The sequence below is a fragment of the Protopterus annectens genome, chromosome 3.part0 (genome assembly GCF_019279795.1).
Source record: "Protopterus annectens isolate FY-2018-M chromosome 3.part0, PAN1.0, whole genome shotgun sequence".
NCBI classification, from domain to species: Eukaryota; Metazoa; Chordata; order Ceratodontiformes; family Protopteridae; genus Protopterus; species Protopterus annectens.
The window spans coordinates 793881611-793909309 of NC_056731.1; the positions used below are offsets into that span (position 1 = coordinate 793881611).

The 27699-nt window shown below is 40.1% G+C and overlaps 1 protein-coding gene across 1 annotated transcript in view; it reads left to right on the forward strand.

Moving 5' to 3' along the window:
* The window catches only part of SLC6A3 (solute carrier family 6 member 3), an 881868-nt gene that overhangs the window by 565194 nt on the left and 288975 nt on the right, over positions 1-27699 (forward strand). The window contains exon 11 of the mRNA XM_044065141.1: positions 16556-16655. Within this exon, the coding sequence (XP_043921076.1) occupies positions 16556-16655 (100 nt within the window). The remainder of the gene's footprint in view (positions 1-16555; positions 16656-27699) is intronic.

A 27699-nucleotide genomic window follows, 5' to 3' on the forward strand; every position in this document is an offset into this window, starting at 1 on the left:
TGTCCTATTTATTTCAGTGCTGAGGTTCAAGTCTCTCGAGCGTATAGCTCAATAGGATTTGGATTTTCTGAGGTGCAGCATGTCCATTAGTTCCGGGTTGGACATGGCTTTATATGTCAGGCACAGATCGCCTCTGAACAGGCGGTATGCCACTGAGTAGAGCTGGAGTTTCTTTAACTGGGCAGCATATGGCATCTGTTTGAGCCCTTTGATCCTCTTGGTGAGGTACTTTTGGGGTCTTTCCAGTTGCTGCAGGTGTCTGGTAAGGTACATCCCAAAAGGGGCATTGTACTCAATTATGGGCCTGATGAGGGATGAGTAAAGAGGCACGATGACCTCCCCTGATCTAGATGTGAATCCCTTCATGATTAGGTGGGCTATATAAAATGTTTTTCTAACCACTTTGGCCACGTGGTTGTCAAATGAGAGATTGCTATCAACTTGGGTCCCCAGGTCCCTAATTACTTCTTCTGTACTTAATGGATTACCACCTATGTGGTAATTTGTGGGCACTTTGTTTTTGCCAAAGGGGATGACTATACACTTTTTGGCGTTTAGCTTGAGGCCATGGCTCTGGCACCAGTTGTCTGTTTCTATGAGGCCCTTTTGGAGGATGCTTGTGTCGGCTGGAGAGTCGATTATGGTGCCCAGTTTGCAGTCATCTGTGAACTTGGTCAGCCACAGTCCTTCCGTGTTGGCCTGTACCTCCGAGAAATATATACTGAACAAGAGAGGTCCCAGGACTGAGCCTTGTGGGACGCCACTTGTAACTGGTTTGGAGTCTGACATGGCTCCAGCAATTCTAACCATGTGGGTTCTGTCCTTGAGCCAGTTGGCAACCCATCTAGTGACATAGGGGTTTATATTTAAGCTGGTGAGCTTATCTATAATGCCCGAGTGGGGTATTGTATCGAAGGCTTTTGCGAGGTCCAGGTAGGCTGTGCGGACCACCTTCCCCTCGTCAATGGCCTTGGTGACTGTTTCAAAGAAATCAACCAGGTTTAAGAGGCAGGATCTGCCCTTAACAAAGCCGAACTGGGTAGGATCCAGTGTCTGTAGGCCCCCAATATCTTTATTTATGAGGTCCATGATTATCCTTTCCATAGCTTTGCAGACCAAGCTAGTCAGGCTTATGGGGCGATAGTTTCCAGGATCCGTTGAGGCACCACCTTTGTGGAGAGGGACCACAGTTGCTGTACGCCACTCTTTGGGTACATATCCTGTAGTAAGGCTGAGATTGAACAGTAGTTTTATGTTTGGGTTTAGCTCTTCTTGGAGTTCATGTAGGACGCAGCCCAGGACACCGTCTGGTCCCATTGATGCTGTGTTTTTTGCTTTGGAGAGGGCGGCTCTTACCTGAGCATCCGAGATGTCAGGGGCAGCACTCTGCTGGAATAGATATTTGCCCTTTTGGTGGGGAGGGAGTTTGCGCTGAACCTGTCAGCTAGGATGTTGGTAATGTCTGTGGGTTCGGTGTATTTTTTGTCATTTTGGACTAATTCTGAGCATATCTGGGAATTACCACCCAGGTTCCTAACATAACTAAAGAAAGCCTTGTGATTATCCTTAGTGTCCTGTGCAATTTTTCTCTCGAAGCTGGCCTTACACGATTTTATGAGTGCCCGTAGTTTTTTGCTAATACTGATCAGAGATGCCTTCCCTTTTTGGAATTTTGCTCTATCATTTAGTAGCTTCCTCCTTCTATTGTATATCTTGTTTATGGCTGGGGTCCACCACACAGGATGTCTGCCTTTGGAGGATTGGGTCTTGGTTTTATTTGGGATCACATGATCCATGCATTCCTGAAGGTGTTCATAGAATGCGTTTATAAAGGATTCTGCGGTCTGGGCTGTATTTTCCACAGGCCCGGGGGCTTTGAAGGATTCCACCTCAGTTTTGAGGAGTGTGAAATTTGCTTTAGAGAAGTTTTTCACTGTGGTTTTCTGGGCAGGGGGTGGTGTCGGAATGTGAACATCCAGTGAGATTAGTTTATGGTCTGATCTTACCAGTGAGGGATACACTTCTGGTCTGGAGCACAGAGTCCCCATGTTGGTGATGATCAGGTCCAGTATGTTTTCCCCTCTTGTGGGAGTGGTAACAAGTTGTTCCATAGCATTTGAGTTTATAAATTCTAGGAACCTTTGGGCTAGGGTGTTGGAGCTAGAGTAATGCTCCCAGTCTATGTTTGGGTAGTTGAAGTCGCCCAATATAATGGTGTTTGGAGAGACCTTCATATTTTCCAGTGTTCTCATGAAGGCCGAGTGGGGTTCCTGGGTTAGGGAGGGTGGTCTGTAGCAGGCTATAAACTGGAAGGCAGTTTTACCCACTGTTAGTTGCACATGGATAGTCTCTGATGCTTCGTGCTGTGCCACCAACCTGGAGGTGTGGGTACCTTTGACGAATATTGATACTCCCCCTCCTTTTGTGGGTCGGTCCAAGTTTTGGGGCCGAAAATCATGGTATGAGGTATAACCTGGTAGTGCTGGGGTGCTCTCGGGAGCCTTGAACCAGGTTTCTGTTACTGCACAGATATCGATTTTCTCCATGCTAAGGAGAGTTTCAGAGTGCGTGCATCTTGAGGTTTAGACTTCTGGCGTTGAGTAGCATTACTCTTAGTTTCTTATCCCTTGTGATACCTATGGAGGTGGGTTTGTCTTTTGAGCCTTGCCTAAAAAAGGCACTATGGGGGTAGCAAGAGCCTTTGCCAATATCCGAAAGCCCAGGGGTGACAGGTGCAGGCCGTCCCTAGCGAAGCATCGTGGCTTGTCGAGCATGTCATCCCAGGCTGATAGGCATTGGATCCCCTTTGAATGACACCAATAATTAAGCCAATTGTTGAAATTGATCATCTTGTCTTCATATTGTGGCATCATTCTTGGTGAGGGTAAGATGCTACTCAAGGTCAGGGTCATACCGGCCTGGGCCACATGCTCAGAGAGCTCCTCTATGTCTCTTTTCATGTAGTCCAGGGAGGTACATCTCAGGTCATTCACACCAGCATGGACAATGACTGAGTCATATTTGTACTTGCCTTGGAGTGACCTGAGTGCTTGTGTTATGTGGCGGATCCTAGCGCCCGACAGGCAGCTCACCGTTACCTTCTCCTTGTTCAGCCTGGTGAGCGGGACGTCAGTGTGCCTGATGATAGAGTCACCTATTACAAGTGTATCAGGTGTGTTGTTTAGCCTTAAGGGCTGTGACTGTTCGGCACACTGGCTTTGTGAGCTATGTGTTGCACGTGTTTTGTTTTGGGGTAGCGGTTGCTTGGGTGTCTGCTTTGGAGGTCTCTGCTGCTTAGGCAGATTTTTATTTAGAGCCTCCGAGTATGTTTTTGTGTGTTTATGTGTTTGGTCTGCTGTCGTGGTAGGTCTATGTCAGACTGGAATTGTAGTGAGTGTGGTTTCCTTCTCCTCCTGACTGGTTACGCCAGTACTGAGTTGAGAGAGCTTAGCCTCCAGTTTGGCTATATGGATGCATCTCTCACATGTGTTGGAATTTATTGGGAGGAGGAGAGGGTTGTCTGTGTACATGAGGCAGTTGTAACATTGCCTCAAGATTCCCAGATTCACCAGCTGGACCGGAGAGAAGATTGACAACTGACCTTTGGACATGCTAGAATAGTATTGGGAATTCCTTTATAATTGAAAAAAAAGGGCCAATGGGGAACAAGGTACTCGAGAGGACTTTGTGAGAGTGTAGTGCTTTTAATTTTTTAGCGCTGACTTATATAATTGCTTTAGTGAGCAAATGCCTTTAGTGAGCAAGTGCCAGGTAACTTAAATGCAATGTGTTACAGGTAACTTAAATGCAAAAATGACAAACAGTAACTTTCTTTTAAGTGAAACAAGGAAATGAGTACAGTAAGCAATGCAGATATCACTAGGGATCCACAGAAGCGCTGAAAAGCCGCGTTTTAGGTGGTATTAGCGTTTCAGGGAAATAACAAGCAAACAAACAACACGCATACAAACAGAGCTAGATTCAGCAGGCCTGGATCTAGTCTATGCTACAGCAAACAAGGTGTACCAATTTCAATAAGAAACAGTTGAAATATGCAGGCACTATAAGCCTTTAACCAGAAATTCCCAGCTCAGAAGGGCAGAGTCCAGCCTCTCCTCCCACAAGAGTGCAGACCACGAACCTTCTTAATGTAAAACATCTCAGGAGCTTTCTTTTTTGATAGATTAGATAAAATAAGAAGCACTGCCTCTAATGTGATGGGGCTTAAGTGTCCTTAACTCTGTTCCTGGGTAAGGATAATTAAACCATTATTGTTCCTAAGAAAGGGCAAGCAAGTCCTGATCTCTAGAAATCTACAGTCCTGTCATTTATTTCATCAACACAGCAGGCATTTTACATAACTGTAACATTCCCTAATGCCTTCCATAATCTCAGCTGGAATTCTTGTTGTAGGAAGACCCTATCGAAATGTCACTTATGTCATTATGTCTGCTGTCGTTCACCTAATGTGCAATGTTAGGATGTCTGGACACTGTGAAATTCTGAAAGTACTTTCATTTCAATTTAATTGATTCAATTTAATATTTTCCTCTAGGACTGCATGTATTTCAACCTTAGTTATTACTACTTTAGTTATTACTTCTTTAGTTATTACTACTTTAGTTATTACTACTTTCTCCCTATCCCTTGTCTGTTGAATCAGTTGTTTCTGTTGTTTAAATAAGTCCAATTTTTTGTCAGCTCAAGGACTTAAGTACACAAGGCTTGGCTATCAATGTCTGCTTCTTTACGTTCTTGCAAATTCATATTCATTACTTCAGCAATGCCGTCTACCCATCTTAGCCTCTGCCACCCCATTTTCTTTTGCCTTCTATCTTTCTCAGCATTAGTGTCTTCTCTGGTGAATAGTCTCTTAGCATTAAGAGTCAAAGTATTTGTGATTTAGTTTTACTGTCACACCTTCCAGTCAAGAGTTTTATTTCTTTCAGTATTACATGATTTGACCTTCTTGTAATCCATCATATTCTCAAACATTTTCTCCAATACCACAGTTCAAAGGCATTGATTTTCTAGTGCACCACATTACTTATAGTCCAGCCTTCAAGGCCATAAGTTATAACTGGGAAGTCATATATCTGGAATTTGTTAGCAAAGCAATATCTTTGTTCTTTCAAATCTTGCCCAGATTTTCCACAGTTTTCTTTCCAAGAAGCAAGCATGGTTGCAATCACTGTCTGCAGAGGTCTTTGAGCCCAGGGAAATAAAATTGGTCACCGCCTCCACTTTTTCCCCACATATTTACAAAAAAACATAAGGATCGATGACATCATTTTCGATTTTTTAATATTGAGCAGCAAGCCAGCTTCTGCACCTTCTACTTTCACCTTCATCAACATGTCCTTAAAGTCTTCCTCTAAGGCTGTTCATATTTCTCCTGGTAAGTTTGATTTCAGCATTGTATTGGTCAAACCCAACATTCACATGATATAGTCACTGTATAAATTAAATCAGTGGGATGACAATACACAACTCTATTGAATTACTTTTCCAATCTTGACTCAGTCAGCTTTTGCATATTCTGTTATGTTGCTTTTTGCTGTTCAAACACATTCTTCAGGAGGCAAATAAAGAGACAGTATGTCAGTATTTTAACAAGAACTTGTGACAGTTTGTTAGAGTTCATATAGTCAGTGAGCACATAGCTACAATTATATGCCAATCTGCAGTCCTTTTGGAACTGGAGTGTTTCTGTGCTGTGTCTCCCATGATATTTAGTATAATCCATGGTCTGATTTCAAAGAGGTCCTATTGCTACCTCCTATCAAGCCTGCTGTGTTTGTATCACTTATTGGTCCCAACACCACTCAATCCTAAACCTGAAGATTGATTTACTGTATTTTCAATAAAATGTACTAAATTTCCATTGCTTATAGAAAAGGCCCACTTGTTTATTTGTGTGGCATGAAATGATAATACAGATGGGAGCTGTCTCAATTTCTTTCATCAAATGCATATATTTTCCTGATAAACATGCTTCATCCAGCCCGTCTAGGGTTGTAAACCTCAGGAAGTAACAAACACATGTTTCTAGTGATAAGCCCAAAGGTAGCAACATGTCAACTAAACCTATCAGTCTACAGAAGGTCATGAAGTACCTGCTTATTGCAGGTAGTCTCCAGGGCCTAAGCATGGTCTGAACATCAGAAGTATTCTAAATGCAATGTCCTCCGAAAAAAAAAATGTAATCTTGTCCTATATCTGTCTCATATCACCTTGTGCACACAGGTAGAACATCTTGGTTTAGAAGAATGATCATGAATGGACCCCACTGCTCCCCACCACCCCATACTTTACATGCCCATCTGTAAGCTTATGCTCTATTTTGCTATCAACATTGTGACTCTCTCCCAATCTCTTAGCTGTTTCACAGCATGAGAAAATCCCTTCTGACATATCGACGTTAACAGTTTTAGACACCCACACTCCTAAAAATGTATATCACAGAGACATAATACATGGTAACTGTATTTCCTAACTGAAGGTAAACAATCTATCTGTCGTGACTGGGATAGTCAAGCCATTAACTTTCCAAAAAATTAGAAATAGCAGATAATTCACATTAGCATGATTTCATAGTTCAATGTCTTTTCTAGGATGGCTACCCTGCCAGTGCAGACAATTCATATAGCAGATTATTACTGCCTCAAATCAAACCACACATTTTTTAAATTCATTTACCACTGGCAGTATCTTCTCAATATTTGGGTTAGCCCTTATGCTGGCAGAAAGTGTGAAATAATAAATTCTAAACTTTATAGCACTGGCCATTAAGTTAAGACATAATATATAAAAAAATAGATGTACTATTTTGCAATGTCAGCTTTTAGAACAATAAACACATAGAATGTCAACCTCGGAAGCAATAAACACATAGATACTAAACTTTGCAAGACTACTCTTCAAAATTAGGAGACTTTATATTATTACTGCTTCTGTTTTGCAACTGATTTTCTCAAATACCTTAGAAGGGTCCCACTGCCCCTTCTTTCATGGGCAGCTATGGCATTCCCCATCACAAACTGTGAGGTATTTTACAGGCTTGATATCATACAACCAAAACTGAATACTGCAGGGACCTTGCTCTTCAAGCATTTCTGCCCCCCCAATCTCAAGTGGGTTGTTCAGTACAACAAATGTAATCTGAACCATGTCTCCTGCAGTATCAAATCCTATCACATACCACAATATCTCCACTCCTTAAAATATCACATCCCTCTTTCCAAATTTGTATGAAGGCCTGGGTCTCATTTCCAATCTCCAAGGTCACCTCTGATCCACAACTTTCACACCAATTTATATGTTTGTTTGTTTGTTTGTTTGTCTTTTTGGCTTTTCCCGGTTAGGGGTCGCCACAGCGGAACTCCTGTCTGCCAATGATTGGCAGTTGATTTTTATGGTGCCGAGTTGCCAGCCCAATGCCCAACCTTCAGCAAAGGCACGCCCATTCACGCATGTATTTCAGAGGTCACTCGACCGCGAAAGACATGAATTTATATAAAAAAAGTAAAAGTTGGTGTGGGTCATTTGCTGAATCAAAGTGCTATTTGGTTGATTTCAGCCCCTTTGTTTATTGTAAATCAAATTAATAAGATAGCATAGATAGTCACAAGGAAAGGAGTTGATTATTCATACGTGTCCTTCTAGTCCAACTGCTCTACCTTGTTACCTCACAGTGCAACAAAATATCAGTGTACACCTTTTAGGTATGCTGTTCTTGGCTCATTGCTGCACCTTGACTCTAAAATCTCCATTATTTTTTCAAGATCAAAGACCAGCAACTTAAAATATATGGAGAGACATTCTTTTAAATGCCTTTAATAAGCAAATGCATTAAAACTTACAATAAATGTTACTTCTTGGTTGAGAAACTGAATAACAGAGCAAAGCTACATGGAGATTTGTAATAACTAAAATCTCTACTTTCTAGTATATCAGCAAACATCATAGGTTCATAGGTGTGTAAAAGGCTAACAACCACAAGGGCCTTTTTAAACCTAGCCATGCATCCAAATCTCTGACAAGTTCTGGTACCCTTTAGAAGTGTAAGCAGGGGCTTGGGAGGTGAAATATTTACAAGCAGCGGCCCTGGAGATGAACCATTTACTGGTTGCTTGTGTCCATTAGAGACAATGGTGCCAAACCAGGGATGAATTTCCTGCTCCCCACCCAAATGTCCAAGTTACTCTTGAATTGGGTTAGGGAGGAACTCTGCTTCACATGGATGGGGGGGGGGGGGCGTTTCAGAGAAGGGGTAAGTCTCTGGGATACATACCTGTCTCTCCAGCAGGTCCTATTTATATCACAGGCAAGGTTTAAGTCTTTAGATTGGGTATTTCTGGTGCTGTTTGTTTTGCAGGTATGCAAGCGGTACATCAGAGTGAAGTCTGACAATGCCTTGTATGCCAGGCATAGATCCCCCCTCAACAGCCTGTAGGAGACAGAATATGGGACCTCGAGACGGTCTGCAAAGGACATGTTACTTATGCCCTGTATTCTTTTAGTAAGGATATCATACAGATGTTATGACCACACTTACATTTTAACAATATTTTGGTCCAGTTTTCCTCAGAATATCAGACCATGACCCATGGATGCACTATTGGCTTATTGGCTTTGTTCCTCCTTGGGTGAGAGACCTACAACCCATTAATTGTAGTGGAGGTGGTCAGCTTAAACTTGGCCATCTTATACTGTCATGCATAGCACATTGTGTGTTGTGTGCAATGAAATGTAAAGGGGGAGTGCCCCATATTAATGGTGATACAACATCTATCTAAGGTTCCATCAACATACTAGTCCAACCTCCACTGATCTCCAGGATCTCTGGTCTCACCACTCACAGCATGACAATGATCTGCCTAGGCAGTACAACCTCCCACATAATGCTCCAAGACAGGTAAGTAGAGTAATTCTCATCATTCATTCACTCCCCCACACCAGCTCCAACAGATTCTTGTGCTGCCAATCAAATCCTAGTCACCTGCTTCACAATTTGTGCTTTATCCATCTATGCCAACTAAGCTTATGAAATGTTTTAATAGAGATGCCGTCGAGCACAACCATGCTTTTAAGCTGCCAAAAAACATAGGTTTGTAGACCTGTGTCACACATTTATTAATTTTCTGTGCCTAGTTATAGAGCCCTCAGATGACAGATCATTTCAATGGATGCCTTCAGTACACTATCATAAAGGCTTCTGGTCTGGGCAGCAATGCAATGTTCTAAATTTGGAGCCTGTAATGGCCCCAGTAAATCCATCCTTATAAAGAGCTGACAATGGAAAGTGCATACTAGTTTAAGAAGTATGCAAGTTAAACTTAGTGAAAGGCCAACAGTCAAGCCTGTATCCATCTCCAAGAAGCTTAATATCAAAATAGAAACATTCAGTACAATACAATACAATACACCTTTACTCTTCCAGCTGAGTAACAGCTGAATTAGCGTATTCAAACTACACAGATTAATAGCATAGTCTTTTCAGTGGTAGGTGATTTTTGCAATATACCGAAGTGAGTATGTAGCACAAAAGCTGGAAATAGACATTTGAAAAAAAAGTTGACATATATATTTTGGAATGTAAATTACCTCACAGGTATAGACAAAAAGACAAGAGTACTGAATTATTTCAAGAAATACAGAGTGCAAATAATGTTACAGGAGACACATTTGGAAAGAAGTGTGCATGTAAATTTGATAAAGAAAGGATTTCAAGATGGATATTCACCAAAATGTCAGGGATGAAGGAAAAGAGCTCCAATAGTGATAGAAGTCAAAAAATAATAGCAATGGTAGATTTCTGAAAGTAAGGGGCTACTGGCAAGTAAGGAGGGTTACACTGACAGGTACTTACATTCCATCTAAAACTGCTATAATGGAAAAAAAAAGACTTTCAGCTTTTCCTGGTTAGGGGTCGCCACAGTGGAACTCCTTATGATTTTCAGTGAATTTTTACGGTGCCAAGTTACCAGCCCGACGCCCAACCTTCAAAGAAGGCACACCCATTCATGCTCATACCTACCTACATGTCTTTAATATCAGTCGACCGCAGGGAGGGCATGCAGACTCCACACAGAAGGCACTCCAGACGAGAATTGAACAGGAGAACCTCTTGCTGTAAGGCGACAACACTAACCGCTGCACCACCATGGCTATAATGGAGCTTAAGAAAATTCTGGGAGAACTAATCAGCTTTCAGCAGGGAATATTACTTATAGGTGGGGACTGAAATTTGATTTGTAACAATTAGGATGCATCTGGAGGACATAGAAGGGAAAATATAACAAAAGAGGGTAGATTTTTGAAGAAATTTATAAACATGTTTGGTTTGGAATATGTGAATTCAGTAGAAGGAACTCAGAGAGAATTTATATATTATTCCCTCTATACATATATATTATTCCCTTATACCTCTAGGAATAAACAAAGGATGCCATTGACCTTTGCCAGTAATGTGCATGTAGCATGTGATATTATTAAAAAGAACTGGGATATTCTGTCTACTGTACATGAGTTGAATGGGGTCATTGGCACACAGCCAGATTTTGCTTTTAGAAATAATAGATCACTTAAGAGTTAGCTCTGTTATCGATCCTTTAATACTAAATCAACTATAATATCTGATAGACTTGGTACATATATGTGTAGGAATTGTATGGCCTGTACACATATACATATTGGTAATCATTTCACACATCCCACTTTGGGTTTTAAGATAGATACTGCTTTTTATGCAGATTGTCCAACAAAAATGTTGTCTATTTTTGCTATTGTACTACCTGCTTCTCATTTTACATGGGGAACACGAACAGGGTGTTTAAGGATAGAATACTTGAACACCTTAGGGGATATCAGGAATGTTAAAGAAACCAGCGCACTATCACTACATGTAGCTAAAGAGGGTAAAGAATATAAATTTAGCTTTATGGTATTAGAGATTATGCATAGTACCAAGAGAGGAGGTGACATAAATAATAGAACAGAATCTAGTGAACAGAAATGGATTTTTGCGTTTTCAAGCTGATAAACCTCCTGGTTTAAACAACAGAGTTTCCCTGAAACCCTTCCTTAAAGCACGGCCATTAAAGCATTGATCTCTCTTTTAATATTTTATCATATATGCTTCAATAGTTCATCTTTTATTATTTTTTACTATTGTATTTGTTACCAGTTTTAAGTACATATTGTTCATTTAGTCTGTTTAATTCAATTTTTTAATGATCTATATATTCTACAGATGTATTTTATCACATGGCTTTTAGCTATGATGCACATTTTATCTGATTTTTGATTGGATGTTTTAGTGTTTAAAAATTTAACTGCTATTCTATCTTTGTTGGTCTGATGAAGCAGATGTTATTCCGAGAACCAGATTATTTTTCTCTTACTATTTACATTAAGCTGTTTCTTTTTTTAATTCTGTTCTAGCTGCACATAATCAGACTACATATAGGTTCATAGGTTCATAGGTTTATACTGGGCTATCTGCCCCAAGGCATTTATAAGCCTAACCCGAATTTTTGTGGCTTACGCCACCCCTTATATGAAAAAATACTGTACCCATTAGTTTGTTGTGCCTCTGTCCAGCAGTGACACAGAGATGATTCCTGGGGTAAACCTACGATCTCCCATCCACAGGTCAAGATTTCTCTTGAACAGAGCCAGCGAGGTGCTCTGCCTCACATGGACCGGGACTCTATTCCACAGCATAGGGAGTCTCTGAGTGATAAATCTATCCCTCCAGCACGTCCTATTTATATCCGTGCTAAGGTTTAAGTCACTTGCTCTAGTGGTTTTGGTGGATTTGGATTTTTTGAGGTGGAGCATGTCCATTAATTCTGGGTTGGACATGACCTTGTATGTCAGGCACATGTCACCTCTGAGCAGATGGTATGTGACTGAATAGAGCTGGAGTTTCTTCAATCTGGCAGCATATGACAGATTTTGGAGTCCCTTTATCCTTTTGGTGAGAAACTTTTGGGGTCTCTCCAATTGCTGCAGATGTCGGGCGAGATACATCCCGAATGGGGCATTGTACTCTATCATTGGTCTGATAAGTGAAGAGTACAGGGGAACAATGACCTCACTAGATCTGGATGTGAATCCCTTTATGATCAGGTGGGCAATGTAGAAGGTCTTTCTAACCACTTTAGCAACGTGAGTGTCAAAAGAAAGGCCACTGTCAACCTGGGTCCCCAGGTCCCTGATAACCTCTTCTGTGCTTAGTGGATTGCCACCTATATGGTAGCTTGGGATTACCTTGTTTTTCCCAAAGGGTATGACTATACATTTTTTGGCGTTTAACTTCAGGCCATGGCTCTGGCACCAGCTATCTGTTTCCGTGAGTCCCTTCTGAAGGATATCCGTGTCCGATGCACTTTCCACTATGGCGCCCAGTTTGCAGTCGTCTGCAAACTTTGTCAGCCAAAGTCCTCCCATGTTGACCTGTACTTCTGAAAAGTAGATGCCGAACAATAGGGGGCCAAGGACCGAGCCCTGTGGGACACCACTTGTGACCGGCTTGGAGTCTGACATAGCGCCAGCAACTCTGACCCTGTGGGTTCTGTCCTTAAGACAGTTTTCAACCCATCTTGTGACATATGGGTTTACATTTAAGCTGGTAAGTTTTTCTACAATACCCGAGTGGGGTATTGTGTCGAAAGCCTTTGCAAGGTCAAGGTAGGCTGTATGGACTGCCTTTCCCTCATCAATGGCCTTGGTGACTGTTTCGAAGAAGTCGACCAAGTTCAAAAGGCATGATCTTCCCTTGACGAAGCCAAACTGGGTCGGGTCCAATGTCTGCAAGTCCACTATATCTTTGTTTATGAGCTCCATTATGATCCTCTCCATAGCTTTGCAGACTAGACTTGTTAAGCTTATGGGGCGGTAATTACCAGGGTCCGTAGAGGCACCGCCTTTGTGGAGTGGGACCACAGTTGCCGTACGCCACTCCTTGGGCACGTATCCTGTGGTAAGGCTGAGATTAAACAGCTGCCTTATGTGCGGGTTTAATTCCTCATTTAGCTCATGTAGCACACAGCCGGGGACACCATCCGGTCCCATTGATGCTGTGTTTTTAGCTTTAGAGAGAGCAGCTTTCACCTGCGCATTTGAGATGACTGGGAGGCTACACTCCGCTGGGATAGTTATCTCTCCTTTAGGGAGGGGGGTGAAGTTTGCACTGAACCTGTCTGCCAGTATGTTGGCAATGTCTGTGGGTTCAGTGATTTTGTATCATTTTGGACTAATTCTGAGCATATCTGGGAGATTCCACCCAGGTTCCTAACATAGCTGAAAAAGGCCTTATGATTGTCCTTTGAATCCATGGCAATTTTTCTCTCAAAATTGGCCTTAGTTGATTTTATGAGTGCTCGTATTTTTTACTAATAATGATCAGGGTGACTTCCCTTTTATGGATTTTGTTCTATCATGTAATAGCTTTCTCCTCTTATTGTAAAGTTTGTTAATGGCTGGGGTCCACCAGACTGGACGTTTGCCCTTTGTGGAAAGAGTATTGGTTTTATTTGGGATTGCCTGATCCATGCAGTCCTGGAGGTGTTCATAGAAGGCATTTGTAAGGGCTTCCGCAGCTTGGGTTGTGGTTTCCACTGTCTCAGGGGCCTTGAAGGATACCACACCAGTCTTGAGTAGTGTGAAGTTTGCTTTAGAGAAGTTCTTCACTGTGGTCTTTTTGGCTGGGGGGGGGCCCGTGATGTGGATTTCCAGTGATATTAGTTTATGATCAGATCTCACCAATGAGGGATATACTTCCGGTGTGGAGCATTTTGTCCCCATGTTTGTGATAATGAGATCTAGTATATTTTCTCCTCTCGTGGGAACAGTGACTAGCTATCCCATGGCATTTGAATTTATGAACTCCAGGAACCGTTGGGCTAGAAAGTTAGGGCTTGAGTAATGTTCCCAGTCTATATTCGGGTAGTTGAAGTCACCCAATATGATGGTGTTTGGAGATACATTTATACCCTCCAGTGTCTTCAGGAAGGCTGTGTGGGGTTCCTGAGTTTGAGAGGGTGGCCTGTAGCATGCTACAATTTGTAGAGCAGTTTTGCCTATGGTTAGTTGCACCTGGATGGTTTCCGAGCTTATGCGTTGCCACCAACCTGGAGGTGTGGGTATCCTTTATGAATATGGATACACCCTCCTTTTGTGGTGTGGTCCGGGTTTTGGGGCCGGAACGCATGATATGAGGTAAAACCTAATAGTGCCGGGTGCTCTCAGGAGCCTTGAACCAGGTTTCAGTTACAGCACAGACATCGATGTTCTCCATACTGAGAAGGGCCTTGAGTGCATGCATTTTGAGATTTAGACTTCTGGCATTGAGCAGCATTACCCTCAGTTTCTTTCCATTTTTGTTTTCTAGGGTGGTAGGTTTAGAATTTGAGCCTTGCCTAAAAAGGCACTATGGGGGTGGCAAGAGCCTTAGCCAATATCCGGAATCCCAGGGGTGACAGGTGCAAGCCGTCCCTTGCGAAGCAGCGTGGCTTGTCAAGCATGTCATCCCAGGCAGACAGACACTGGATCCCCTTTGAATGACACCAGACATTAAGCCAATTGTTAAAGCTGATCATCTTGTCTCTATATTGTGGCATCATTCTTGGTGAAGGAAGGATACTGCTCAGGGTTAGGGTCATACCTGCCTGGGCTACATAATCAGAGAGCTCCTCTATGTCTCTTTTCATGTAGTCCAGGGAGGTACGTCTCAGGTCATTCACACCAGCATGGACAATGACTGTGTCATATTTGTACTTGCCGTGGAGTGACCCGAGTGCTTGTGTTATGTGGCGGATTCTAGAGCCCGATAGGCAGCTTACTGTGACCCTCTCCTTGTTCAGCCTGGTGAGTGGGACGTCAGTGTGTCTGACTATGGAGTCACCTATGACAAGTATGTTTGGTGTTGTATTTGGCCTTAAGGGCTGTGACTGCTTTGCACACTGCTTTTGTGGTTTATGTGTTGCTTGTGGGGTGTCTTGAGGTAGCAGTTGTTTGGGTGTCTGCTTTGGAGGCCTCTGCTGTTTAGGTAAATTTTACTCAGAGCCTCCGAGTATGTCTTTGTGTGTTTATGTGTTTGATTCAGTGGTGTGGTAGCATTATGTGAGGCTGGTTTTGTGGTGTGTGTAGTTGCCTTCTCCTCCTGTCTGGTCTTGCCAGTCCTGAGTTGAGAGAGCTCAGCCTCCAGTTTGGCTAAATAGCTGCATCTCTCGCAAGTATTTGTGTTATGTGGGAAGAGGAGAGGGTTGTCTGTGTACATGAGGCAGTTATAACATTGCCTCAAGATTCCCAGATTCACCAGCTGGACCGGAGAGGAGATTGACAACTGACCTTTGGACATGCTAGAATAATATTGGGAATTCCTTAATAATTGAAAACAAGGGCCAGTGGGGAGTGAGGGTGTAGTGCTTTTAATTTTTAGTGCTGACTTATATAATTGCTTTAGTGAGCAAGTGCCAGGTAACTTGAGTGCAATGTGTTACAAGTAACTAAATGCAAAAACGACAAACAGTAACTTTCTTTCAAGTGAAACAAGGAAATAAGTACAGTAAGCAATGCAGATATCACTAGTGATCCACAGAAGCACTGAGAAGCCGCGTATTAGGTGGAATTAGCTTTCAGGAAAATAACAAGCAAGCAAACAACAAGCATATAAACAAAGCTAGATTCAGCAGGCCTGGATCTAGTCTATGCTAGAGCAAACAAGGTGTACCAATTTCAGTAAGATACAGTTCAAATATTCAGGCACTATAAACTTGCATCTGAAGTACATGTTTTGACACTATATTTTTATTTATTTGTATCCCCATTCTGTAATGCTGGAACAGAAATAAAACCACAAGCCGGCTGTAAATAGCACTGAGCGACACTGGTAGCTGTCATTTTATATCGTCCTATATATGATAGTAGTTTGTTTTTAAGAGATGTGCCAGTATTTAAGGGGGATTATAATCTTACAGTTTCAGGGTGGCCACAGTGGTGCAGCGGTTAGCATTGCCACCTCACAGCAAGAGGTTCTCTAGTTCGATCCTTGGCTGGGGTGCCTTCTGTGCAGAGTCTGCATGTCCTCCCTGTGGTCATGTGGGTTTCCTCTGGGTGATCCACTTTCCTCCCACATCCCAAAGACATGCTGTAGGTGGATTGGGCACACTAAATTGGCCCTAGGTGTGAGTGTGTGTGTGCGCCTTCTGTGAAAGGTTGGGCACCGGGCTGGCAATTCAACACTGTAAAACTCCACTGCCAATCATGAGCGGACAGTGATCTGCTGTGGCGATCCCTAACCGAGAAGAGCCGAAAGAAGATAAGATTACAGTTTCAAGAATTTTTTAATGAGTACGGGTTACATGTGGTGATCTAAAAATGAGTTAATTTATTAATTTTATTATGAAATGGGCAGTGGAATTTTAACTTAAATTTTTTTTTTTTTAGCTTCACTATACACCAAGTTTATAGAATTTTATAGTAATTGTGTTAATTATAACAGCTGTTTTGGTTAGCTGCAATTAATAATATCCATATCCTTTTCCAGGCAGGAATCTATATTTTCACGCTGCTGGACCATTTTGCTGCAGGAACTTCCATTCTTTTTGGAGTACTTATTGAAGCTATTGGGATTGCATGGTTTTATGGTGAGATAATAATATTTATTTAATACGTTGTAATTGATACTGTAATGCAGGAATGTACATGTCCTGAAATTCCTTTCAAAGCTAAATGTATTTGTGAGATTTGGCGTCAAGGGAGAGTCACCATGGAGCAAAATAAATTTCATACCATATGAGGCCAACACCACTGCCCTGCTACCAGCCTAGCTGTTTTATATATTGTATTGAATTGTTACATATATACAAATTAGCACTCAGTTTATATCAGTACTTCTCCTGACAATTTATGCACTTAATAGTGAGTGTAAATTCAGAAAACGGGGAAGGAAATTGAACACTAATTATGTGTTTAGTACAACAAATTCAGCAAAAAATGGAAAATGATAAATTAAATGCCCACAAAAAGGGAGTATTTACTCACAGTAGAATAGCTGAGCCTAGTGTAATGTGTATAGATCCAGTGTTTATTTTTATTTATTTATCGTTTGTATATTAACTCTACGTATATGCATGACAGTCATATAAAATGCTCTGCCTTAACATGGCTTTTGGGAAGCTATTATATATTATGCTTTATTAAAGTGCTGCCTTGTGAAATTGAAAGGGATAGAGCTAAAGCTTAAATTCTTGGCACAGTGAGATGAATAATGCAAATTGCAAGAGCATCTCTGCTTTAGTGTATTTTTTTTCAATATTTCTCTGCAATTTCATTTCTTTGGAGGATTTAGTTAAAATAAATACATTTTTTATTAGTAAGTTATTTATTGACTGGCTGGTATCTACTGAGCTTAGGAATGTGTTTCATTTTAAGGTGACCTTATGATAACATCTGGTGAGGTAGCAATAGATACCAGCGCTAAAAGATTTTACTAAAGAGTGATAATATGAAGTATACTATTTAAAAAAGTTACGTAAAAATTATGTACAGTAGAAGGCATACAAATAAGCAATAATAGTATAAGGCCTGTTGCCTAACATGATGGTCGAAACAACTGTTTTGCTGTGCAAAATGGAAATAAACAGTAGCAGTAACTGAGAAATCTGAATACGTATGATAAGAGAAGGAGAAAGAAACTGAAAATAGGCCATACAAAGGATAAACAACCATGTCAAATGGAAGAAATGTCCTCAGTCATCAATATGTCCTAAGGTTAAAATGCTGTTCAGATATATACAGTGCTATTAAACTTTGCACAGAACAAAACTTTAAAAATGACTAGCAATGCCAACAGCTTGAGAAAAAAATAATGAGGAATTGCAGGCTATCTGGCAAAGGTGACTCCACAAGTATCACAGAGAATTGTCCACTGAAAGACAGGAATTAATGGAGATATGGCAGTTCGGGGATGTTGTATTGATGAGTGACAAGTAGGGATTAGTGAGCAAGTAGGGACTTGTATAAAAGACAGGATCATACCTCTCAACTGTCCAAAGTTTCACAGAATGTCCAGATTTTCACCTTATATTTTTGGCCTGTTCTCATAAAATTGTGGTTTTCTGACAAATTACTGGCAAATTATTGAAGACTGAAGCCAGACATTTGAAATTCAGACTTTGCACCCTTCAGAAAATTCATGCTAATGCAAAACCTGTTCTTCTATCAACATTTTAAGTTTGTAAGAGTAATATTTAAAAATTGTCCCTATTGTTGGGCCTTTGTCCTCCCATTATTTATGGCTTTGTCCAGATTTCTTTCTCTAAGAGGTTGAGAGATATGGACAGGATGGCTAGTTAGGTGCTGAATAATGGAGAGATAACAGAAGTATAGCACAGAATAAAAGTGGTGAAAAAGCTAAGAACAGTGTCAGTCAAAGTTCAAACAGCATGTGAGAAAATGATGCTTGGACATCTCTGGTACCTACAGGACAAGTAAATGAAGAAGTGTCTGTAACAGACATATTCAAGTACTGGGGAATAAAAGGGGATGGTGGTGGTGATGGGTGATCTCTGAGTGTCAGTTGCAACCTATTAGTTCCTAGTTCCAAAGTACAAAAGTAAGAGGTCCTGATAGAAGAAGTTAACCAGGAAAAAATGCCCAGTTAGAAAAATAAGACCCTGCATAAAATAAATTTTAAACTCCTAACCAGAATGGGACATTTTCATCATGTATAGGAGGTAATGTCTTAAGTAAATATAATATAATATGCTCACCTTAGCAAAACAATGGTGACCCAAGTGACAGAAACTGACGTGTGTTGGCTATGAAAAGGAAGACAACAAGCAGCTGTGAGCGTATTTGAAAGAAACTCAAGTATAATACAATAAAATAATATGTAATGGAATCCAAATAATTGAAATCTACATACGGTGACCAGTAAAGTACTTGTTTCTGTCAAAATCATTAAGTGCGAAAATATCGGTACTTTTTGTTTAATATCAAAATGTTTGTAATATAAACTTATTTTATGTGCATGTATTTTTATAAAATGAATGCTTTGTAGTAAGTGTAGTTTTTAAAATATTTTATACAGTTGCAATGGATGAGAATTAAACTCTGAGCCAGAAAATCGAGGAGCAGATGTGTGTTTGGTTTTCTGCTTCTTTTTTGACAGGGATAATGGGGCCAGCTGTGTCACTAATGACAGCAACAGCTTCCTCGTGGACGGGCAGAGCATTCTGATACAACAGGGAAACTTCCCTGTTCTGTCTCTCAGGACTAACAAGAGTGCCTCTCCTTTGCCCACTGAGGGGACCTCAACAGCCTATAAGAACATGGCTGATCCTGGTCCATATTTGCTTTGTGGCTGTAGGTACGACACCAGAGGGCTCCAGGATAAATGTTAAGTGGTCTGAGGTACAACAAATGGCCTCAGCAGAGTCACCTACTTGTGGTTGAGGCAAATTGCTAGCCTGCTGTGGTGGCAAAGGCTGTTTACTTAATTTATTTTCTTTTTGTGGCTGGAAGAAGGACTGGAAGTGGGACCAGTAGTCTGCTCCATGGTCAAGCAAAAATAGTGCCTCTTTCCTGGGGAAGACAAACAGCAACTGCCTTTTAACACTACCAATCCACAAAAGTTACTTATTTGGCAGAAAAACACTGTACAAAGCACTTAAAACATTATGCCAGCCCCACAAAAGTAAAATAAGCATCTTCTCCACAGAAAATATGTTTTCATTTACTTTAAACCACTTTTGAACTGACAGAAAAAAACATGCACTCTGTTTAGATGTATGTTACAGTCTCCGAACCAGTCCATTGAAACACAATATTCCCAGCTTTAAAATAACTTCACTGAGGAAAGTAATGAAACATCAACACAATTAAGAAAACAGAATTTTTATTGATCCCTGAAAATGAACTTATCTGTCCAGCAAAGGAAAGCACAAGCCAATTATCAATCCTCGAAAGCCTCAGAGGTGCATACTCTTTGGTGATTGTAAAGCTCTGAAGTGCTTTGCACTAAAACTTGTCTTTTAGTCAGCTCAGCTTGAGCTGCCTGATAGTCTGGGTATGTGGAAAGTGCCCTGAAGCTTTGGAAACTGCCTGGCCATCATACCCTTGGGAGATATGACCCGTATAGCTAAGGCTACTTCAGCAGCGACCAATATGATTTACATCACTCGTGCCAGCAGGCATATAGGTGGAAGTGTTCATAGTGCTTGTGTCAGTGATCAGAAGCCTGGCCTGCAGATTAACTGATACTCCTGATGGCAGCTCCCATGGCATAGAGGGTAAAGCCTCAATTGTGCCTCAGGTGACACAAAATTGTCTAGCATGTCGGATGACTGCTGAAGCTAGTATGACAGACGAGATGAATGAGGTGGCTGTGCCACTTCCACTCTCTTCATCTGGAGGGTGCTGGAACACAAGTCTGGAGTGCACATTCCTCTGGTTAAATCTCTGGGGGTGACCAGAGACCTAACGGAAGTGCTGGGTTCAAGAGGGGTCAGGGCTCTCTTGAGAGGTTATATCACTCACAAAATTGAATGACACACCCTTACACATGTTCACTGCCAGTCAAAAGCTGGGCATGTGCTGTTGGGTTAAGCCTTTAAACAGAATAGGCCTGCCCTCAGTTTAAGGATGGCACCACTCTTCACTGCTTGGCTTCTGCCCCCAGGAAGAAGAAACAGGGCATAAGGTCCTTGTATCTGGGCAGAGTGAATGTGTTACTAGAACGATCAGAAAAGTTAGTTCAATAGTCACAGAGACAGAAGCAAAACCTTCTCATTCCACATTTACAGAGGACCTGTTTTGAGTCACAATACCTTCATAAAAGTCTTGTTTTAAATATTACTAAATGCTCATTATGCAGCTTGTTATGTCTCAGCCATAGTACTACAGGCATGCCAGCATTTACTCTGTATTATACAACGTGATCTTGGCAAAGATGAGAAACATGTACACTAATTGGCCGATCCAAGCAGCGTGCACATTATAAATCCAAAGTAACCTAACTAAGAACTCCGTCCACTAAGGTATCATGCAGCTTTTGATGTCTCAGCCATAGTTCTACAGGCATGTCAGCATTTAATCTGTAATACTTGCAGTATTATGGCTGCCATACAGGTGACACTGTACTCTCCAGCAGGTAGATAGTGTATGTGCTGTGCTGTTGGACTACTTCAAAGTATGGAAAATGCATTGGACTATCCTAGGAACAGGTAAAATGTTTTTTCTGCATAGAATATATTGAGTCATTACCCATTCCTGGCATATTGAAACATGTTCTGAGCAACATTCCTAAGGGAGTAATGCCTATATGTTTGATAGACTATGTCTTTGTCTGTACTCTCTTCTGGGGTCATGCCACTGTAAAAGGATTAGGACAGAGTAAATATCATGTAATCCCTCCAAAAGACTACTTTGTCCTTTTAGAATATGGCCCTTTTAAATTTTTTCACTCAACCTCATAATCTTTTTAACATGTGATTTGTACAACAGAGAGACTGAAGAGTAGGGAAAATTAAACAATATTTGCACCATTTTTTCTGCTTCACTTCTCTGCATCCCCCTGATGTGGAGACTGTGCCCCAAACCCCTTTTTATTGTGTATACTAACTCTGAGGTTGCACTTCTATTGAGTAAGGGGATAGTTTATTTTCAATGATTCAATTTATATCTGACATGGCACAACCTTAGTGCTAGTACATTTAGTAAATTTAGTAAGCAAGGGTGTGAGGCATATCACGGGAGCAGGAGGTTATAGCTCCCTAGAAAATAATTTTAATGGCTTTATTGAAGTTTAAATTTCAGTTATTGTTATGCATGTTAAGATTCAGTTTTTACAAGATAAGCTTTGGCATTTTGGATTCAATTGGCAGAAGTTCATTTAAGTCATAGTGGCATTTCTCTTAGATGTCCCAGTTGGGAGACAAGGTGCTGAAAGAACTAGGAAAATGGAGAGAGGTAGAGTGCACAAAAAAAAAAAAACTGGGTAAGGACGAGATGCTGTATTTTGATATGTTTGCCTTGTTCTTTATCAAAATGAAGAAATGTAAATCTCAGAAAGAGACCAAAGTGGCTTTGTAAGGAGGTCAAGGAACATGTCAGCAACAATGAATAAACCTTCACATGGTAGCTTGTAGGAGGAGAGAAAGACAATTTGGCAGATATAAATGCTAGAAGAGAGGGAAATAAATAGGAAAGGAAAGCCAAGGCCTGAATGCAGATGAAGCTATCCCATGGACAAAGAGTTTTTAGGTACAGTTCAGACAGGAAGGAGGATACTGATCTAAACAGGTTGGCTAATGGTAGAAGTGAGGTTAAGGATGACAACAGTGGCAGCTGGTGACTTCAAAGCAAGAAGGATGCAGGAAGCTACTGAATGGATAGGACTAACCGAAATGGGTCAAGGCTATAGTACAACAGGATCAGTTTTGAGCAGGTTAAGAGTTTTACACAAATAACTAGTCACACAACCACACATGTAAAGCAGCCTTCTAGTAGTCATCTTTCCTCACCAGAATACACTCCCAAGCTAGCATGAGAAACAATTTGTTTCAGATATATGAGGTGGCCAACTAGGCCCCATTTTCATACCGCAAAACCCAATGCCTCTAAACACTAAACTAATTAAGGGTATTAGCACTGCCCTCTTTTTTTATCTACTTTATTTCACTACAGCACTTTTGGTTCAGCAATCAGAACTTAATCTCTCACCTGTTTCTTATTTATTTATTGATTGATTTATTAATTTGTTGATCAGGTAAGTGAACCTCACAGACTTTTTTCAGCCCAAACTGTTCACCACAAGGAAAGGTTAAATATTATATATATTTATATATGTATGGACATGTTAGTGTAGTCAAGAAAGCAGCATGTTTTTGAGAGGTGGGAGGAAACCAGAGTATCCAGTAGAACCTCACACAGGCATGGTGAGAACACAGAAGCGTCATTTTTCTGAGAAGTCTACAATATTCATGTTATGCATAAAGTTCTAAGTTTCAGCATTCTAATATTTGTTACCTGTATAAAGAATATATAAGCGTGTAAGCTTGGTCCTCATTGGACTGCCCAATAGTAGGATGGTGACCTGAAATGTCACCAATGCCAAAATGTGTGTGACTACCAGCCCCTTGGAAAAGGTAAAAAGACTTCCAGTATAACAGCATTCTAGTTCCTTAGGTCGACATTTCTATTGTTAGAACATATACAGGAGTATATAGGAGTACAGAATATAGGCATCAAAGAGTCTCTTCCAGTAGGGGTTCTCTTGAATATACACAAAGTGCATTAAAATCAGAAGTTATTCTTAAATGTAAAAGTAAAGAAAGAAAAAGCCCTGTTCCTGAGTGATGGAACAAATGCACAATAGTCCAATCAAAAACAAAAATATGTTCCAAACACTGAACCACCACAAAGAAGCTCAAATCCAAGTAGAAATCCAAATAAAGTCCAAATGAGATTCCACAGAAACTTTATTACAAGGGTAAGCGCTTCCACAACCTGTCCTGGTTGCTTCCTCAGACCAAAATGAATTCTTAAAAACTCACACCCATTTTAAAATACATGTCATTTAAAATCATCCAATCAAATCAAGAAAAGTGCAAATGCTTTCCAAGCTTAAAGAGACAGACAATTTAAAAACATAGACAATTCAAAAGCAGTTTAAAGGCAGCATGTTACAGTTCAATAACATGTTCTCCCACCCTATCTAAAAACATATGAAATCACAATAAAATGTATTATATATTACAATGTATATTTTAAAAATATATGTCTAAAATATAAATATATATATATAAGAAAGAAGGAGTCTAACAAAACTGCTTCATGTTAGTTTCTTCCTAAGTTTCCTGCTTTTTAAGACTGGTTTCAGTGATATATAATCATTTAGCCCCGGTGGTTTATGTGCAGCTAACATCAAAATCCATCTGAGCTCTTTCTGTTCCATTTTATTATATAAATCCCCACCTCTCATGCTGTCTGTTAAGGTATCTATAATGAAAAAACTAAAATAATGACTCTCCCCATTTTGAATCATGTGTTTAGCTATTGCACTGTGCTCCTGTCCTCTCCTGAAGCAATAAAGATGGCCACGAATCTGCTCTCTCAAGCGTCTGTTAGTCTTCCCAACATAAAATGCCTCACAGCACACACACTGGACCAAATATATCACATCCTTACTTTGACAATTCCCGGTCACCCTAAACGTATATAATCTCCGTGTTGTAGGATGGACAAACAATTTGTCTCACTGTATTGACAAAATGCACAACTATTGCACCTCATTGTTCCATAATTGACCAAAGGGATATTGTCCATCCTTTCTTTGTAGCAAAGCATTTGTCTGAGTGACCTCTTATTCTTATATATAAACAGGCTTATCACCCACTATTTTCCTGACTTGGTCATCCGTCCCTAAAATATGCCAATTCCTGTATAGTATATCCTTAACTAAGTTCATATCCGCTGAGTGTGTCATGCTGTAATTTAGGGTTTGTATATCATCGACCCTTGTCTCGGAGATCAGACCACCTCTAATCGGACTGGAGAAGTAGGGTTTCCCTATATTATCTCTCTTAGTCTTGGCTATTAAGCAAGCCTCATCTATCTCTTTCTCATGGTAGCCTCTGGCTACAAACTCATCTCTCAGAGTCATCAAACTAGTCTCAAAGTCCTGGTCCCTTGCATGTAGTCTTGACATTCGTATGGCCTGGTTTTTAACAACATTTTTAATATATTTATATTTTAGACATATATTTTTAGAAAAGTACATTGTAATATATAATACATTTTATTGTGATTAAATATGTTTTTTAGATAGGGTGGGAGAACATGTTATTGAATTGTAACCAAGCTGCCTTTAAACTGCTTTTGAATTGTCTATGTTTTTAAATTGTCTGTCTCTTTAAGCTTGGAAAGTATTTGCACTTTTCTTGATTTGATTGGATGATTTTAAATGACATGTATTTTAAAATGGGTGTTAGTTTTTAAAAATTCATTTTGGTCTGAGGAAGCAACCAGGACAGGTTGTGAAAGTGCTTACCCTTGTAATAAAGTTTCTGTGGAATCTCATTTGGACTTTATTTGGATTTCTACTTGGATTTGAGCTCCTTTGTAGTGGTTCAGTGTTTGGAACATATTTTTGTTTTTGATTGGACTATTTGTATTTGTTCCATCACTTAGGAGCAGGGCTTTTTCTTTCTTTACTTTTGCTAATTTTTGTGTCTTAGCCCTGTCAACCATGGCAGAAGGAATGCATACTGGTATAGATTTATCAGCTAAAAAGACTTATGAAGCTGTTAATTGTCAGCATTTTGCTCAGTTACTCAAGCTGGATTCAAATCCGCTATTGACTGGTGATTTTACATCTCCGCTTGAGTATGAAAGAGATGGCTGCCAGGAACAAATTGATGTAAGGCAGCAACTGCGAGCATTAGAAAATGACCTTTATAGACTGAAAAGGTTACAATTTCAAAGACTTCATATGGAAGCTATTGTCAAACTCAAAGTTGTTCCCAGGGGCCTGCGGGTAATGAATATGCCCTCGTATGGTACGTTATATCTAGAATTGTTAGTGAAGTGGCAGCAGCTAAATATTGATACCAGCATCCAGTATATGCAATTAATTATAGACTTTTTTCTACCGATAGAAAATGAACTAAGTGAGAAAATAAGACAAGCACAAGAATTGTTATACAAAAATTCACAAGACAGTTTTGTTGGTACTCGGCTGTCTGAATTGATAGATCAGATCAGTTCTTATGAATGGAGGCTGCTTCAAACGAAGCAGAAAAAGTTAAGAAGAAATTTGGCAGATTTTCAGAAAGGGAATGTCTTCTCGTGGCCTAAAGAACCGAGAGCAGGCCCTGTTCATACTGAAAAGAATAATAACTTTGTAAATAGCAATACACAATTGCCTATAACATCTTTGCACAATCCTGAAAGTACGGCAGTGGCAACGTCCAATTCCACTACCATCAATCAGGTGCAGCAGCGAGTAAACACTCCCAGTAATATAACAGCCGGTTCAGAATTCGAACAAGTGGTAAGATGGAAGGCCACAACAACTAATAAGGAAGCTACAACAGAGGGAATAGAATCCTCCACCAGCCGTGAATGTTCATTTCCGGTTTTACCTCTTCCTTTTCACGTACGGTCAAAGAGGGTTTTGGAAGTGGAACCAGAAGGAAGAAAGTTCAATAGGAAACAATCGTTTGGAGAGGGACAGGTACAGACATTGAAGAAAATGTGGTAAATGACTTAGTTTGCAACATTTCCATGAGAGAATTGGATGAGCATGAAGTTAAAGTGTTGAATAAACGCCTGAGTTTTATACCCTCTGCACAAGCAGATTTACCAGATACGTTAACTGAATTCAGACTGTTTGCACGTAATGTCACTTTGAAAATAATGTACAATGTACGTACTGAAAATCATGCTAATGTAAATCTTTTCAGAAAACCGAGTGTATTCACACCAACTTTACCACCTAGTATAGAAGTTTTTTTTAAAGCATGCGAGAAGGATTTGTATGACATTTTTAGATCTAACTATAGGAGTAAGAAATTCTATAATATGACTCTGAATGAAAAACAGACATTGATTAGGCTTTGTAATGATGGGGAAATAATTATTAAACCAGCAGATAAGGGACATTTAATAGTGGTGATGGACAAGTCCTTCTATTTAGAATATATGAATAATTTACTAGACTGTGCAAACACATATAAGGTGATTGATGAAACAGAAGTGCATTCATTGATTGAGAGCTGCAACCATCAAATTGAAAATTGTTTTTTGGAGAATGTTATATCTGATGATTTATATAAATATTTTATTGTTGATACACCAACTTTTCCCAGTTTCAATGGACTTCCAAAGGTCCATAAAAACAGATTGAAACCACCCTTCAGACCTATAGTCTCAGGGGCTGGGTGGATCACTGAGCCAGCATATATTTTTATCTAAATATTGTTTAATACTGAGAGACACAAAACATTTTTTGAAAAATGTTTATGCTTTTTTAATCAATTATAAGGCAACTGAGGAAGAACTTTTGGTTACCCTAGATGTGGTATCCCTTTTTACTAGCATTCCCAATGAAATAGGAATATGTTATTTAAGGGAATTCTTGAAGAAGGATGCCACATTAAGTGTGGAAAGGATTGATTTAATATGTTTTTTTACTTGAATTAATATTGGAATTCAATGTTTTTACATTTGAGACAAAGTATTTTTTACAAACATCAGGAGTAGCCATGGGGACCCCCACAGCTAATAGCCATGCCAATTTAGTAATGGCTCAGTGGGAACAATGTTTCATGATGAACAACAATGTTTTTAGTAGGAACATATTGTTCTTTCGATGGTTTGTAGATGATTTGTTTCTTTTATGGGGTGCACTGAAGAGCGGTTATATGAATTTGTTGAATACTTAAATAATAACACAGAATTCTTAAATTTTACTGTGAACAGTTCAAGGGTCATTGTTGACTTCTTGGATGTTACAGTAATAATGGAAACGACAACAGGGAAGATATATATAGATTACATAGAAAGGATTGCTATCGTAATAGCTGTGTCCACCACACCAGCATGCATCCACCCCACATTTTTAAAAATATTGTTAAAAACCAGGCCATACGAATGTCAAGACTACATGCAAGGGACCAAGACTTT